The 18,929-nt window shown below is 33.9% G+C and overlaps 1 protein-coding gene across 1 annotated transcript; it reads left to right on the top strand.

Moving 5' to 3' along the window:
* The first annotated feature begins 5,070 nt into the window (after positions 1-5,070).
* On the top strand, positions 5,071-12,697 carry LOC116010713 (probable cyclic nucleotide-gated ion channel 16). The gene is made up of 6 exons (XM_031250228.1): positions 5,071-5,543; positions 6,821-7,033; positions 7,657-7,955; positions 9,437-9,548; positions 11,156-11,392; positions 11,909-12,697. Exons 1-6 carry the CDS (start codon positions 5,100-5,102, stop codon positions 12,695-12,697), a joined length of 2,094 nt encoding a protein of 697 aa, XP_031106088.1. The 5' UTR covers positions 5,071-5,099.
* Positions 12,698-18,929: the final 6,232 nt, after the last annotated feature.

An 18,929-nucleotide genomic window follows, 5' to 3' on the forward strand; every position in this document is an offset into this window, starting at 1 on the left:
TTTTTTTTTTTTTTTTTTTTTTTTTTACTTTCTTTGATTTTTGTAAACTCTTTAACTTTAGTGTAATGAATGCAATGCTAGCCATGATTGGCTAAACTACTTAGGGATTTTTGGGTGAAAAGTGTTTATGAACCTATTGTGCGTAGTTCTTAATGTTTTAATGATATGCTTGTGTTTATGAACCTATTGTGCCTAGTTCTTAATGTTTTAATGATATGCTTATATTTGGGTTTTATGACTTGGGTTGCAATTGTGGTTTATATTGTTGATCCTTATAATTAAAGGCCTAAATTACTTGTGTCTTGCTATAATTGTGTCTTGATGGAAGTTAGGGCATACCACATATATTAGAGCACCCACATTTGAACTTGACTTTTGCATCTTTGGAGAGGGCATATTTGTTAAGGGATTTCATTTAGATTGTTTGATCTTGAGTGGTTTTTTATTATGGGAGTAATTCGATCTTATCTTATTGAATGCAATCCTCCACACTTGTTTGAACCCAAATTAAATATTTTACTTTAGGTTGGCACTAGGTGATTAAACACTTTTGAACCCGGAAATCTTACTCTTACTCTATTATTTTCATCAACTTGCTTTCTTTATTCTCTTTAATTACTATTACCTTCGCAATCAATCAATCACCCTTTTCGTTAGGATTAGCTTCAAATGAATTGATTAGTAACTAGTGCTCGATACGCCCCGCTTCCCTATGGATCGATAACCTGATACTCCGGGTATTTTTTGTTACAAAATATGCTACAATCAAAAGCCATCACGATCATCAGTCTCACAGATAAAGTGCTTTGTACACAAATCCAACACTTATCTCAGTATTTCACAACTCCTTGTTACTATCCTTTATCTACCCTCATTAGAGACACAAAAAGAATGAATTCTTCTCTCCAACTCTTAAAGACTTTTAGCAAGTTTAGTCTCTTTTCTACTGGATATTTCTATGAAGAATGAATGTATCAAAACTTGAAGATTTTAAGCTTGTTTGTGCTCTCGCATATGCTATTATCTTTGTTCATGTTTTCAAGTCTTCATGCCATTTTATAGCTAATCAAATTATCCATTGGAGTGTGAAGCTTTTATTTTGAATTTTTGGTTGTTGTAGCTTAATATGATGTGTTGAAAATTTAATTTTCACTTTTGACCTTGGTAGTAGCTTGCTTTGACATGTTGAAATTTTCTCCTTGCTACTTGGTTTATGAATCAGACTTTATTGACTTTTAAAATCTTTTCATATTTGGCATGCATCATTCTTGAAACTTGGGTACAAATTTGAATACATTAGAGTTCTGATCGTGCGATGTCTTTTGCTTCAACCTTGTTTGAAAACTTTGCTCCTTAGAGCATCCTTATCAGTGGAGATATTTCACGGTCCTTATCAGTGAGGATATTTCACGGTTATTTGAGGAGTTTTTGTAAGTGTGATTAGGAAAGAGAATATGAGAGGAGAAAGAAATAAAAAAAGGAAATAAAATAAAAATAAAAAGGGAATAAAAAGGTAGAAGCTGATTTGCAGATGTCCTTTTACTGTCATGCGCAGAGAAATAAAAGGAAGAAACGCGCCACCTGTCCTTTTACTGTTTCAAGAACTTGATTTTGCAGATGAACTAAATGCCTTCTCTCTCCTTCCTCTCTCTCCACCAACTCAGTACTCACTGTTCCAAAAATCCATTAATATACACTGAGGGATGCCCTTAGAAGCTCTACTCAAAAACTTTGCTCTTTAATATTTCTGCTGCTCATGGACTAATTTCCAATAATTTTGCTGCTCATGGACTAGTCTCCACAAATTCTACTGCTCATAAGTAAATTCGAAAAACCTTGCTACTCCATAAATTTATTTCAAAAGCTTTGCTGCTCCATATTAATATATTTTCGAAAACTCTACTGCTCCATGAATTGATTTTGAAAACTCTTCTCCTTATGAGTAAATTCAAAAAAGTCTTCTGCTCATTGATTTTCGTAATTTTTGACTTCTTGAAATCCTGGCTGCTTATTAATTCTTTGGAAACTCTTCTCCTTGAAAACTTTGCTACTCATGGACTTGAAATTCTCTTCTCCTTATTTTCGAAAATCTTTTTTCCTTAAAAAAAAATTTGCTACTTCCAGAAATTAATCTCAAAAACTTTGCTGCTTCTTTTAATCTCCGAAATCATCTAAGAACTTTGTTGCTTCCAATTCTTCTAAAAACTTTGCTGCTTCTTTAAATATTCTAAGAACTTGTTGCTTCTAGAAAACATTTACTGCTCATGAAATCTTTTTGACACTTAAAACAATTTTGAGCAAAAAAATTACAAAATAAATTGGAGATACAATTCTTTTTTTTTTTCAAACTAGAAATACATTATTAGCTCATCAAAATTTATAACATATATATATATATATATATATATATATATATTTTTTTTTTTTTTTTGCGAATCAGAAACATAATATTAATTCAAATCAGTACATAATACATCACAAATGAAAGATGGAGGGTTCGAAAACCACTCTGAACAATCTGACATAGAAACATACCGCCGAGCAAACAGATGGACTGCCTGATTCGCAGATCGTTTGACAAAGACTAAACTATTATGAGTGAACACACTCAATAAGTTTTGAATATCTTGCAGAAGTAGGTGAAAAGAAGAGCTTCCCGTGTTTGCAATCAATCCATGTACTACTTGAAGTGATGAATCGGTCTCAATGATCACTCTATCTCTGTTAAAAGTTTTAAGCCAGCTAAGAGATTCTCTTATTACTACAGCCTCTGCCTCTCTTGAGGTGTAAGATCCTTTCCATTTGGAGCTTTTAGCAGCTACAAAGGAGCCTTGATCATTCCTAAGCACACATCCAAATCCCATGCAAGCTTCCTGTTTATTAAATGCTGCATCAACATTTAATTTTAGAAAGCTATGATGAGGTTTAGTCCAATGTTCTTCTCCTCCTCCATTCCTAACAACTTAGCATACCTACCAACATCTTTTTGTTGATATATCTTGATTTGATATCAATGACTTGATATTTCTTAATCGTAACATAAATTTAGAATTTTTTTTATTTTTTTGTACTTTTTAACATGAGTAGCATAATTAAACTTAGGAAAAATGACACTTTTTTTTTTCAGAATTGTTTAATTATAGCACATTTTTTTCATGTGTTATTTATATAATCACTTTATCCCTTAATTGTTTATAAAGTGATTATTTTTCTCCCTTACTATTAAATAAATATTTGGTCTGTTAAAGATAAAAGATAAAAATAGTATTTCACTTTTCTTTTTAACGGAGATGCAGGTTCATCCCATATTACATATTCGTTCCCTTTCATCAACTACGAAGACTGGGTGGCCGAGCCTGGGATTGAAGGTTCTGTATTGAGTTTGGGAATAGCATCTGTAATTCAAATTATTATATTGTATTCAAAAGTCTACTACTTTATTATAGTGTATGATTACACAAATTTTCATTTTAAAAGTACTACATCCTTTTTATACAACAAATTATTGTGTGAATCATGATCTACATAGCTGTATGGACCATGAATACAATATACATTTTTAATAGGAAAAATAGTACTTTTTTTCCTGAATTAGGTGCATATACCAGTTTTCTTCCATGGGTTATTAAAGTGGTGATTTTTCCCTCTTAGTTATTTTAAAAGTGACGGTTTTCTCCCTTGTAATGTTAAATTAATATTTTTGCCCTTAAAAATAACTATTTCATTTATTTTTCTTCACAACTAATTATTACTAATATGTATAGAAGATTATGGTTCGATTCGAACCTAATCGAACACTGTAGTAATTGAACCTAAATAGACGGTTACGGACTTACAGTTAGGGCTGTCAAAGTGGGCCAAAGCCCGCGAGCTGGTCCTCACCCCCCCCCCCGCGGTGGGGTGGGTTAGGGTAATGAAAAAATAAGCCCGCTTAAAATGCGGGCCTAATGGGGCGGGCCAAAATTGACCTGCGGGCTAAGTAAAAATATATTATTATTATTATTATTATTATTATTATTATTATTATTATTAAATACTCCCAATCCTAAACTTAATCCACCAAACCTATTTAATAATCTTTTCAAATGAAATATTGTTTTGTTTGTGATCTGTACGTACCAAATTAAAAAAAAAAAAACTTAATATACTATAACATTAAAATTTATCCACTAATTGAAATGGTTTAATTAGAAAATAATATAAAATGAAATCATAGATATTAATTTACTTTGTACCTGCCTATAGGGCTATACGCTATAGCTAAAAAGAAAAACATTATGTTAGTACATAGTATTTAACTATTTTATGTATCGTAAATTTGTAATACACCTGTTGTAGACCATTACACTTTACTTCATTTTTAAAATTTTGAAGCCAAAAAAAAAAACCCCGCGAACTCGCGCGGGGCAGGTAGGGTTACACAAATTTTAGCCCGCGGGCCTAACGGGCTGGCCTGCTTTGACAGTACTAGTTACGATTATGATTCAAAACCGAAAAAATAAAATAAAATAATTGTTGATTTTATATTATTTTAAAGATAAGAAATAAAATTATAAAAATAAATAAATAAATAAATTTTGTTTGGCGGTTCAAAATTAAAATTGGAACCGAACCGATTTATCAAAATAAGTGTTTGATCATTATTTTCACTATATATGACTACGGTTCAGTTCCGGTTAACGGTTCAACAATTATTTTATTTTAATTTATTTTTTCGGTTATGAATCGTAACCAGAATCGTCCATACTATTTTGGTATGATTAGGTTCGAATCGAATCGTAATTATCTATACAATCAAAGTTTGAACTTATGACCAACCATTTAGAATGGTTACCAAAATACCATTGATTTCCTTCTTAATCATTCACTAATCATGAAAAATAATAATCAATAAATTTTGCAATTTATAGTTTTGTTGGTTTATTTAATTTTTGGCGCGCTAATGAAGAAACTCAACGGCTGAATTCCTGGTTCCCCGTTTTCTTCTCCTCCCAGTCCCATACCCATACCCATTCGCTTTCCCCTTTCTCCAATTCCATCCCTAATTCTTCTTAGGTTTTCCACCTCTCCAGTTTTCCGGCGAATGGACCTCCGACGCCATGGCCATGAACTACCTCCGCCAAGAATCCACCAAGTTCCTCAATTGGTTCAAGCAGTCCCTCATATACGACCGCCAGAAGCCGTGGTGGCAGCAGATTCTCGATCCCAACAGCGACTTCATCCTTAGATGGAACCACATCTTCCTCGTCACTTCCCTCGTCGGCCTCTTCATCGACCCCCTCTTCCTCCTCCTCCCTCGGATCCGCAAGAACAAATGTATGAACGTCGACATCCCTCTTGGCTACACCCTCATCTTCTTCCGCAGCTTTGCCGACGTGTTCTCTATCGTTCAGATCGCCATGAAATTCCGCACCGCCTTCGTGTCCCGCACTTCCCGGGTCTTCGGCAAGGGAGAGCTTGTGCTTGACAAAAGGAAGATCTCTATCCGTTACCTTAAAACCGACTTCGCCATTGATCTCGCCGCCACTCTCCCTCTCCCTCAAGTAAGTGCATGCTTTACCAAACTTCTTTCAATTCTTTTTAAATCATGTATTATCGATCGTATGCTTATAATTTGTACTGATTACAACTTAAATAGTGCATCTTCTGAAGAGATGTTGCTGGAAACCCGCATAAGTATGAGATTGTTTCTAGGGGGGCTGTTAGTTGACAATAAATTTATAGCACTGTGCGTGGAATTGCTCTGCTATGTGGGACTTTTAATGATTTTCTCTAGTGTTTATTTTCTTCACCTACTAAAGGTTCTTCTTTTTCTTTTATAATAAATAAAATTCATAGTATAGAGCTTATATTAGCAAATTCATAAATAGGTTGAAGGATGGAAGAAGTAACAGAAAACACAGAATTTTACTTGGTCCATGCACCAGTAGGTCTCTGCTTTGAAAGATGACTACTGGCCATTCTGCTCAGAGAAATTTGCAAGGATAGAATGCAAACCAAAAAAGTGTGAGAGTAGGATTTGCAAGTTAGAACACATAGTTTAATGATGGATGTCTAGATATGCAATATACTTGGCGATAATTGTTTCATTTGGTTTTCTACCTTTGAGACGACACGTCTTGGACAAGGGCTTGGCTTCTACTCCTTTTTTATCCTTGTGGAGCTATCAATGGGGCAAGCTACTAACTGTCTGAGAGGAATGAGGACCTAGACTGGTTTGATAATATTCTAAAGGACCCTCCCCTTACTAGTCTTAATATAATTCTGGCCTAATCTCACTACCAATAGTCCAATACTAATTTCTATTTCTCTTTCTCTTATTAGTGAAGATTGATTTTTATAGAGAACACTATTGCTCTAACCAATCAAAACTTTTTCAATTACTGTATGTAAAAATCTGATTCTATATATAGTGTATTGGACTAGAGTTGAAAACTACGTATTAGCTTAAAACAACTGGGAACAATTAGAAATGTGATAACCCACATTTTGTTTCACTGAGATATTGGGAAATGGATGCTGAGAACCCTTACCTTTTTTATGGTATAAAAAAGGTTTGGGCTTTTAATATATATATATAATTGGTAAAGTGGAAATTTTAATTTTCTCAAAATTGACATTCTTATCAAAGTACAATTAACATTTCCTGCAAGATTGTAACAGAAATAGGAATATGAGCCAGAAAGGAATTATGTAAATAATCAAATAACAAAAAACTTAGCTTTCTGACAAAATAGAAGTTTAAAAGCTTTTCCGCTTGTAAAGTATGATGTTTCACAATTATGTTTCATAAACAGAAACTTCTCTTTGGTTTATGCAGATTCTTATTTGGTTTATAATGCCCTTGAAGAAAAGCCCTACTGCTGCTCATGCTAATCATGCGATAACTCTGGTTATTATGCTACAATATGTTCCAAAGCTGTTAGTCATTTTCCCTTTAAATTGGAAAATCATCAAGAACACTGGGGTTGTGGCAAAGACTGCTTGGTCCGGTGCTGCATATAATCTTCTTCTCTATATGCTTGCTAGTCACGTAAGATCTATAGTTTCAGCTATCTAACTAACTGCTTAGCTTTCTGTTATGGCTTGTAACTCTTTATTAATATAAAGTGTAGAAAGACAAAACAGTATTAGGTCTAAAGATCTTTTGGTAAACCTTCATATGAATTGCACATTCTTTCTCTACTTCGCACAACTGTATTGCTGCCAAACTTCTTTACCAGTGAGCATTGTTTACTTGTAAAAGCATCCTCCAATCCCTAAAAGGAGGCACTCTCATTCTCCTTCATTAGAAGTTGTAAGTATAGCTCCTTCTACTGTTACATTAAAACCTAGTATGCCCCTTCAATTCTCTTCTCTAAGTGACTAAGTCTAAACACAGTCCTGGCTTCCAGTATCGCCATCTTAGTAGAAGGACCAAAAGCACTACTTGACTAACAACTTAGGGACTAAAAGTGGTGACACTTATAACACCAAAGACTAAATCTACTATTACTATATAACTCACGGACTAAAAGTGGAATTCTCCCTTTTTTGGTTAAGTAATTTAAGTTATTAGTTCTGAAGACATGGAATGAAATTGAAACTCATTATCCTTTTTTGCATAAAAAACTTATAAATGTAACCTATTCATTATGATTTTATTTGTCAGTGCAGGTTCTAGGAGCTGTATGGTATCTGATGTCAGTAGAGCGGCACTTCTCATGCTGGAAGATGGAATGTAAAAAGCAGGGGAAGAAGTGCAACGCCTTGTTTCTTGATTGTTCATACATCACAATGCATAGGCGCCGAGGATGGGCTAGGTCCACGAAAGTGTTCAAACATTGTAATGCTAAAACTACACCGAATGGCTTTGAGTTTGGAATGTTTGCTGATGCATATAATGACCAGGTTGCTTCTGCAAGCTTTTATGAGAGATATTTTTACTGCCTATGGTGGGGTTTGAGGAGCCTAAGGTATATTTTTCATTATTTCAAATGATTGTGTTTTGCTATATTATATTCAGTCTTAAGTGGAAGCCTTTTATTTTTCCTGTCGTAATACTTTCATGTGCTGACTGCTGAGAAATGAATTCCTTAGTTCTTAACTCTCCTTTTTAATCATCATCTAATTCTCTCTTTAGTAGGCCCCTTGACAGTGCTCCTCTTGTTAGAGAATTTAGATGTAATGCCGAGAGGATTTAGAAACAAAATCACAACCAGATTGACCTAATCATGTCTGAAAAGTTGCTTTTATCTGTTCATTAGGGTTTAAGCCATAGTAACAGACCAGTTACTTTGGATCTAGTTTTTATGGATCACTCACATGGCTTGGATTTGTTCTAGAATGACCCAAAATGATGCAGCAGCAATATTGGAACCATAGTTGGCAGATTCTCCATTTGATTACAAGAAAGTTACATGTTAAGTTCCTTCCTGTAATCAGGAACTGTAAAAGCAGAATGATGTGGGTAGACCTTGTCAAAAGGTGTGATTGAGTCATTGAGGATGATCTTCCTTGAGCATCATTATGCTAAGCTACTGATGATTAACATCTAACTTATCTGAAGTAAACAGGTTCAAATACTGAACTGATCTAGATTAAGCTGGTTCAAATGCTGAAGTCTTACCAGTAGAAATAGAGTTAATTCTAGTTTTAGTCCTTGACTATCCTTTTAATCTGACCACATTACATCCTTGATTTCAATTTTTTGCCCAAATGAGTCCTACCCTTTTAATTGTTTTACCAGATTTAATCCTTCACTGGGATTGGATCTCGTGAAAGAGTCAAAGTTAAGGATGCAAGGTGGTCAGATTAAAATGACAGGACCAAATTTGGAGATTCCACCTTAGTCAAGAAGTAAATCTGAAATTAACTCTGTAGAAAAACTAATTGATTCAAGTCATTCAACTTTCCCATGTATAAGCTTACCAGTACTAATCTGACGAAACTGATCTTAGATGCTGATAATGAATGAGCTTTAATACGTTCTTTGATTGGTATAACTTTGGAACAACAGATCTCCCTGTCAGTTGAGCTCTTGAGGAGATTTTTTTTAAAAATATAATCTTTGATCAAATTAAATCTACTGGCCTGCTGATAAATACCTAGCATGAAATGGGGTTGTTGAATCTAGCTCAAGCTTGCAGTGGAGCCATACCATCATTACCATGTTATCATTGGGATATATGTGAAGTCTCAATGACTGTAAATCTAGTGACTTCTGACTTGCTTATCATATATTGTTGCCATGTTAAAGCCCATTTATCATGAACCAACCAAATCAGCTTGGCATACATTACTATATTTTATTTTACCAGATAGTTTTGGATATCCTGCACAATTTAACTTCTGATAATGCTAATATTCTTTTTTGTTTGTATTTTTTTTATGGTACATACACCTATGTATGTCATTAATATATGCACTAATGGAATTATAATATCTTGATTTGCAGTTCGTATGGACAAGGAATGGACACCACCACTAATACTGTTGAGACACTCTTTAGTTCTCTTATTTGTCTTATGGGCTTAGTTATTTTTGCACTTCTGATTGGGAACATGCAGGTACTTTCTCGCTCTTAAAGGTGCACATAAAAAGATGTTCCATTTTCTTTACAGAAATTAATGAAAGTGGAACATCTATTTATGTATTACATTACCCTCTAATTGTCCTGCTATTTTTGGTGTTGAAACCTAATAGACCATCCATGTGGTTTCGTTTAAGCTATAATGCTATTCTCAATAAATAATCTATTTTCACTGGTGAAGCCTAATAAGAAAAAGTTATCTTCCTCTCAAATCATTACCCCTAACCTCCAAATGTGGGCTTTGCACTTAAAACATCCTTCCCAATTTTGGTCTTTCCTCTAATTTTTGACCCCCAGTTTGAGAAATGGATGAGAGATCTCAATTTCAATTAAAATTACATTTCTGTATCCATCTAGATAAAATTGTGAGCACCCTTCAACTATGCGTACAATTATCATCCCTATTCAGGTCCATAATGTTGACCACTGGTGAGAGAAAGGTCAAAATTTTGAGAATTTGTCAATATTTAACACAGATCATCTATTTCTGAAGCAATATGCAAAAGATCAAATTTCTATTAAATATTATATATGCACAATTTAAACACAAATGATTGAACATGTACATATCCATTTTTTTCAATGGTAAAATTTAGACATACTTCCAAAATTTACTCATGAATTTGATTTTTTTGTTTTCATTTTGAACTATTTCCGGGAAGATGGGGGAGAGTAGAAAAGTAAAGAGTGGCAAAAAAAGTGGTCTTTTGTTGAAGCAACTCATGGCTATGCTTTTTATTCATTGTTATTGATGGAGGGAATGAGATGAAGTTAACTTCGAATGTAAGAGGGAGAAACAGAGGGTACCTTGAATAGAAGGAAATGATGGTGCAGGCAGTTTTTTTAGTTTGGGGTTAGGAGTGTCATAATGGGTAAAGAATAGGGACAAAAAATTGGAGAACTGTTTCTATGAATATCAGATATTTGACAGGGAGTTACACATCATGTTCTTGAGTGGTTGAGGTAAGGAGAGCTGGTTCTCCTAAGATTAGGAAATACTTGGAAGTTGGATGTAAATTGAAAACCTTGAAGTAATTCTATGGCTCACCACAATATGACAATGTTGTAACAGGCCAATGCAGGAGTTAAGTTTGTGAGTGGGTTCAGTAGAAAGCAATGAGTGGATTTTAAATGTTGAAACTGCTAAGGATCTTAGAGAGAATGAATGTTGAAAGTCTTTGCAGAATTTTAAAGATTCTTGCAGGGAAGGACACATCTTAAATAGATCATATAGACTTTAAGTTTGCCAAAGTCATGTTCAATAATATGGTAGTTGGAGGCCCCTGAGCAAGGCCACAGCATCATGAGGTATGGGAAAGGAACAGATATGGAACCTTGCACAAGTCCAAAATGTTGTCTCTTTGCTTCACAAATTTATGCTTCTTTTGCTCTTCTCTGCCTTGTCATGTCCAAGGCAATGAGATGTGGCTTTATCAATTTTGCTATTGTGCCATGCTTTGATAAACCTGGAATGTTCAAATCACAGATTATTTTATTTATATGAACAGTAAAGAGTGAATAATCTGATAGAGGAAGTTTCAAGTGAAAATTCTAACATCACTTGTAATTCCATTTTGCTTGAAGTCCTATCTTCAATCTATGTCAACAAGACTTGAAGAGTGGAGGATTAAACGTAGAGATACAGAGGAATGGATGAGTCACCGTCAACTACCCCAGGATCTGCAGGAACGTGTTCGTCGATTCGTTCAATATAAGTGGCTTGCTACCAGAGGAGTGGAAGAAGAAGAGATATTGCGTTCATTACCCTTGGATATACGGCGTGAAATACAGAGGCATCTTTGTCTGGCTCTTGTTCGCCGTGTAAGTCTTTTCTCTTCATATCTTACTGTTTCAATGAGGAGCATATATGTTTCTGTCAAGTTGAATTGTGTATATTATTATTAGGATCAAACACTCACCACTGTGCCATTCTGAGTGCTGGACTTGACATTTACTAGCCTCTGCCCAACAATCTCCTTCCCAGCTCTCCAGCAACAATCAGTCTTAACTGCTGTTGAAATTCAAACTTGTAACTTGACCCTGATACCACTTGTTAGGATCAAGTACTCTTTATTTCTTTATAGACCGTCATAACATTTTTGAGACGTTGAGGGTTGAACTTGGTCCTTACTGGCCTCCTCCCAACAATCTCCCTCCCAGCCCTCCCAACCAATCTTGACTGCTTTTGTCAGACCGAGTTCTGATACAACTTATTAGGATTAAGTATTCTTTATTTCCGTAATTACATTTTCGGGTGCTGGACTTGACCCTTATCGGACTCTCCCTAACAATTTGCAGAGTGTTTTGAATGCTGCCATGTTTTATATATACATGCAGGTCCCTTTCTTCTCACAAATGGACGACCAGCTTTTAGATGCCATATGTGAGCGGCTTGTTTCATCGTTGAACACCAAAGACACGTTCATTGTCCGGGAAGGTGATCCGGTGAATGAGATGCTTTTCATTATCAGAGGGCAACTGGAAAGCTCCACCACCAATGGCGGACGCTCTGGATTCTTCAACTCCATCACTCTCAAACCCGGCGACTTCTGCGGCGAGGAGCTACTAACCTGGGCACTAATGCCCAACGTCAACTTAAACCTTCCATCCTCGACCCGAACCGTTAAATCCCTAATGGAAGTGGAGGCATTTGCTCTCCGAGCCGAAGACCTCAAGTTTGTCGCCAACCAGTTCAGGCGCCTACACAGCAAAAAACTGCAGCACGCTTTCCGGTACTACTCGCACCAGTGGAGAACGTGGGGCGCGTGCTTCATGCAGGCCGCATGGCGGCGGTATAAGAGGAAGAAACTGGCGGAGGAATTGGCTCGGCAAGAGAGTATGAGCTATATGCAGTATACGGAGGAAAATGAATTTGGAGAGGGGGAGGAGGGTGGTGGTGATCCAGCAGCTACTGACGCCAATGCTCAGCATCTGAGTGCTACAATTTTGGCTTCCAAATTTGCTGCAAATACTAGGAAAGGGGCTGCTGGGCATGGCCAGAAGGTGAGAGTGGACCCCGCAGCTGATCCCAGTTTGCGGATGCCAAAGCTTTTCAAACCCAACGAGCCCGATTTTTCCTCAAATCGTCAACCTACTCGACCAGGTGATGATTTTGAGTTGGACTGAAGAGCCATGATGAGAAATATCATATATAGATTTTTAATAAAATGTTTAAATTTGATTTGTTACGGTGGGTATCAAGTACCGTGATATCCGAATACATATAAATCTATCTTAGCACATAAAAGAACAACTTATAGTCGTATATAAATGTATAATTTAATTGTAAAATATGCTTTTGATCAAATTAGAAGAAGCTTTTGTACATTTGTTTGGGGTAGTCTTAATTTTTCCTCCATTTTCTCTACCCTACAAAAATGTAGAATATGTAGTATTTTTTTGTGATATATTTTTGTGTGTTAACAAAAAAAAAGAAGACAAAGTTAAATAGAAACATGTCAGAGGTAAAAATACAAAAGGTATTAATGTAAATCTGCCATTCCCTTCTCCTTTCCCTATCTTCCATTTATTATTATTATTATTATTATTATTATTATTATTATTATTATATTTGTCAAACTTATTCCCTTTCCATTTCTATATAAATTAAAATGAAATTTTCTAGTAATTCTAGGAAAATCTATTCCAAGGAGACAGTGTGAGGTTAACAATTCTTTGTAATTAGTTGGGTGTACCCCTCTTAGCGATTAAAAAATTTAATTTCTATTTTATTCCCTAATTATTCCTTTTTCCATGAATTGCAATTCTTTTGCTCCTAAATGGGTTGAAAAATAAAAACTAACTAAATAATACTACTTCATTCCTTCAAGGATGTAAATTCATTTTGTATATAGAAAAATGTTATTCACTAGCTCTTATATCCTTAAGTTATATGCTAATTGTAGAATTATTCGTTCATAATTTTTTACTGTGCTCACTTCTCGTTCTTAAACTATAACTGACTTTGCAAATTGTGTCTCTAATGTTTTGTTAGAAAAATGACGAAATTTACAACGTTGCCTATAGCTTAATAACGAGAAGTGAGAATGACCAAGAAATAGAGATAAATCCTACAATTATCTATAACGTAACTCAGGGATGAAAAATACACTTTTCCTTTAATTTTATATTTAAAATTATAAACATCAATATGATGTGCCAATTGCCACATTAGGTTATTGTTGTTATTTTTATTATTCTAATAATATATATAAAGGTTAGTTGGTAACTATAAAATTGAAATATTGAATAATAATACTCCGTATAAGAATACTTAAGAAGATAGAAATTATTATATTATCCAAATCTTACATAATAATAATAATACGAAATTACTGAGGTAATTTAGAACTTGAAACAAATAAACTTATATAACATTATAATACTCACATTAAAAATATAGGTTCTGTTTGGTAAAATAATCAGTTTTTTGTAACTCCAAAATGCTAAAACTTAAAAAAAAAAAAAAAAAAAAAAGACTCAAAGCAACTTTTTCAATTAGCTTTTTGAAAAAATAAATTATATCAAACAACTATCAGCTAATAACTGATTTACCAAGCACCTTTCTAAAATAAGCTAAGAGCAAATTGTCATTTTGGTCCACTGACTATATGGGTCCTCTTAATTGCAGTCCACGACTTTCAAAAGTGTTAATTGCATACTCTGATTATTCAATTTTTGTCAATTTTGGTCACTCCGACCAAATTGCCGGCCAAATCTCACCGGAATTTCCTAAACCTTAAAATAACGAGGGCATTTTAGTCATTTCACACCCTATTTCTTCTTCTCCGCGAGCTACCATTTTTTCCGGCGAGCAACTTGGTTGACCATGTTTTGGTCCTCACCGCCGGATTCAGACTTGCCAGACGAGAATAAATCGCCCTCCAGGAACGCAACTAATCACAAGCTTCTGGTGAGTATCGGGAAGTTTAGTCGTGCCATTTGTATCTGCAGGGCAGCAGTCTGTTATTTTTCCACTGCAGCAAGGGGGGAAAGGAGGGTGCAGTTGCCCATATGCAGTTGTAATAAGTAGGAATGTGAAGATCGCAACACAGAATTGAGTCGCCATGTATTTAGGGAATTTGCAGAGGGAATAGGCAGTCTGTTTGTTATCTGTAGTTCACTATATTTAAGTGTGTTTCAGTGAGGGCTGTAGTGGATCTGTCCGGCGGTGAGGACCAAAACATGGTCAACCAAGTTGCTCTCCGGAAAAAATGGTAGCTCGCCGGGAAGAAGAAATAGGGTGTGAAATGACTAATATGCCCTCATTATTTTAAGGTTTAGGAAATTTTGGTGAGATTTGACCGGAAATTTGGCCGGAGTGACAAAAATTGACAAAAATTGAATAGTCAGGGTATGCAATTAACACTTTTGAAAGTCGTGGACTGCAATTAAGAAGACTCCTATAGTCAGTGAACCAAAATGACAATTTGCTCATAAGCTAATGTTATCAACTAATTATACCCTCTAACCCAACAACCATTTACCAAACAGGATCATAATGTTACCAAACTTTAGTTAAACGCACCTTTAAATAAATAGCGTTAAATACGTTGGATAAAGTTGGCAAATCTACCAAAGTTCATACACGAAGAAAACACAAGCAACACAAATATTATGGGGTCGTTTACTTCATTTTTCTGTTTTTCCATTTCCAGTTTTCCATTTCTCCAGTTTTCCATTTTTCCTTCTCTCCATTCCTCCAGTTTTTCATTTCTCCAGTTTTCCAATTTTCCTTCTCCATTTCTTCATTTCTTTAGTTTTAGTACATAGTCATATAATAATAATAATAATAATAATAATAATAATAATAATAATAAATAATAATAATGATAGGAGGTTTCGAACCAGAGACCTCAGGGTAAGAATGGCAGACAAAAGGAATCCGCTAAAGAAGAAGGTTACTCCCTAATAATAAAGATAATAATAATAATGGTAGGAGGTTTCGAACCAGAGACCTCAGGATAAGAATGGCAGACAAAAGGAATCCGTTTCGAACCAAAGACCTCAAGGTAAAATGGCATTGTTCACTCGTGCGTTTTCCATTTGGAAGAATGGAGAAGCCAGTTTTTGTCCTCTCCAAAATTGTATAGAAATGGAATAATGGAGATAGAAAATTATTTTAGAGAATTGGTTTAGTAAACAAGTTTTCCATTTTCCATTCTTCCACTTCTCCAATTCTCCATTTTTTTGGAAAATCTTCCATTTTTCCAAGTTACTAAACGACCCCTATATCTTGAATCAGAGTTTACCTTAAATTGTGGACCCTGGTTCAAAATGATATTCAAATTATGTGTCTGTAGTTAACATATTATATATGTGTTTTCGGTTAACAAATTATACACCTATAAATAAATTAAAGATATATAATATGTTAATTGTAGACACATAATATATTAATTGAATGCACATACAGACACATAATATGTTAAATGCGCATAATATTTTAACTACATATACACAACATGTTAACTGTAGTATGTATATAATTTATTAACTAGAAACATATAATATGTTAATTGTATATACATAATTTGAGTTTTGTTTTAGAACAGAATTCATAATGTAACGTGAACAACTAAACTCAACAAGTACAGAGTGAATCGAAATCTTCAACTTCTACTAGTTGACATTCATTGAGACAATCAAGAACCTTCGTCGACCTTATTTCATTATGTTATTAGAGTCAGTAGTATATATATCACATCTATCGTTTTTCAATCTTAATCCACGATATAACAATTGAAGCAGCAATGCATGTCTATGAATCATTATAGACCAGACAAGCATTGTACCCAAAAAAAGAAAGGGTACATGACAGGACTCACAAGTCACAAGTAAGAATTAATTATTAAGTTGATATGGAGTGGTCCTGGATAGTTGGTTGGGGTACACTAAGGAAAACGATAAATCTTTCTTTTTCGTCACATGTCTTATTTAATTAAAAATATAAAAATAAAAGAAACAAATTATAATTCACTTTTTTAATAAATTATAAAACATGAAAATTCAGTAAAAATTTAAAATAGTATAATATTTACTTTAGAAATAAAGTTTGTGAATAATTTATACATACAATAAAATGTTATTTTATTATATACGAATAAATTATAAAATGTATAAATTAAGTGGCAATGGGGGCAGTTGCCCCACTCACCCCACCCCCACCGCATATATAGCCCTTATATATAGATATATATAGTATATTTTTCGATATAAGTATATGAAAAAAATATATATAAACAATTGATTAGTTGGCTAAGTTGGTTGACATGCGTTTTATATTGACTATATTCCTTTTAAGTGTTTCATTCTTTAAACTACATCTTTTATGTTTCGCCCCCACTGAAAAACTTTTCTGACTTCACTACTAACTGTCAAACAAATTCATGGAAAGACTCATGCATATGTTTGTAGCTTCCCATTTCTTTGAAAAGCGAACTTCTAAAGTAGGAATTAATTGTGAAAGTGAACATGATGAGCTGTTCTTCATGACTTCATAGCTTGGAAGAGGTGGTTTGTATCGAGTTAGACTTGATGAAGTCACTTAATAACTATAACAACCTTCTATGAAATACATCATATAATCTTTTTAAAGCACTCATGAGCTTCATGAGATTTACTTGGTCAAAACAAGTTGATTATTGCATAACCTGAATTGTTTTAGGGTTCTAAAATATTTCTTAAAATTTCAAGAGTTTCTCACTTACTAAATGATGGTTACTCCATGCCAGTGGCACTAGTAAGTTTTGATTGCACCGTCATCGACAATCACTCTTAAGGCCGTATTAATTTAACATGACACAACTTAATTATTTTCTTGCATGTAATTTATTGTCCTACAGTCCTACATATGCAATAATAGCATACTCATTTCCAACACTAATTACATTTTAACTGACCATAATAATTATACAAATGATAAAAAGTGAAGGATTGAGAAATTTTTCTTCATCACGCAAAACAAAAGTATGAATTACCATAAGATATTTTGTCATAATTACATGTCATTCTTGTAAACACTATTTATTTGCATCTTTAATGATGAAAGTTGTTGTCACAAGGATTAAAATGAGCGAATTTCCAAAAAAAAAAAAAAAAAAGGATTAAAATGAGCGACGGAAAAACTGTGTCACAAACAACAAAAATTAGAATAACCATAATATTTATTGTCACAAAAACATTATTTCATTCTAGGAGGTTTTAATTACTTACATTTTTACTACATTTATTATCATAGACAGTTAACAAGAAACAAAATAAAATTATTTTGTCACAAAAAGTAATACTATAACTCTATAAGTAATCACAATAAGTTTCAATTATATCTTATTTCAAAGGCACGAACTAGTTACTCATGTCCCATTTTACCTGTTCTATTTACTATTCATTGGTCAACCCATCTCTTTCTTCATTGCTTATTTTCTTTAGTAATTTTTTTTATTTTTAAATTTAATTTTTTGTGTTTAATAGTACTTTTAATGTAGTTTCTAAATATATAAATTTTATATATTAATGTTAAACTTAATATTATGAAAAATTGGATTAAAAATAACTTCAGTCAAGCCTCGTTAAACGAACCAGACAACTAAAATGGGACGGAGGTAGTACATTTTTTCTTAACAAAAATTATTGTCACAATTCGTAAAATTGAGTGACAATAAGTCAATTTGTCAAAAAAGTGAAACTACATTTGACTATAATACATACATTTTGTCGTCACAATTATATCTCATTTTTTAAGGCACTAACTAGTTACATTATATTTTTATTGATGAAATGTCTCATCACAATTAGTAAAAAAAAAAAAGGTGTCATATAGAGAATTAATTTATCACAAAAAGATAAACTATGAGTGACCATATTATGTTTTATCACAAATGTATCTAGTTTTTGACAAAATTAATTGGCGTCAAATTGAAATGCTTTTAGTGATAACATAATTAGAGACCGTAGCCAATTCAAAGACTTTGTGGTCTAGTGACACCCGATTGCACCCTTATATGGAAGGGGTGGGTTCGAGTTTCAGTGGATGCGATATTTGCTTTTTGTGCTTCATTAACTTGTTAATAGTGACAATAACATTGCAACATTAATTAACAAATGCTTAATCGTCATAGTTACCATATTGTTAAGGGAAAAGGGTCAAATAGGCCCTCGAACATTTCATAAGAAGTCAATTAGGTCCACGAACTTTTAAAACGTGCAATTAGACCCTCAAACATGTCAAAATAAGGCAATGAAGCCCACGAATAGGTAATTGACCTGTTATTACCGGTCATTTGGATTTTCCGGCCACCGGCGACACTTTCCGGCCACCGACGACACAGTCTGGCGACCGGCGACGACCGAATCGTCG

Source organism: Ipomoea triloba, chromosome 2, assembly GCF_003576645.1.
Source record: "Ipomoea triloba cultivar NCNSP0323 chromosome 2, ASM357664v1".
Classification (NCBI taxonomy): Eukaryota; Viridiplantae; Streptophyta; class Magnoliopsida; order Solanales; family Convolvulaceae; genus Ipomoea; species Ipomoea triloba.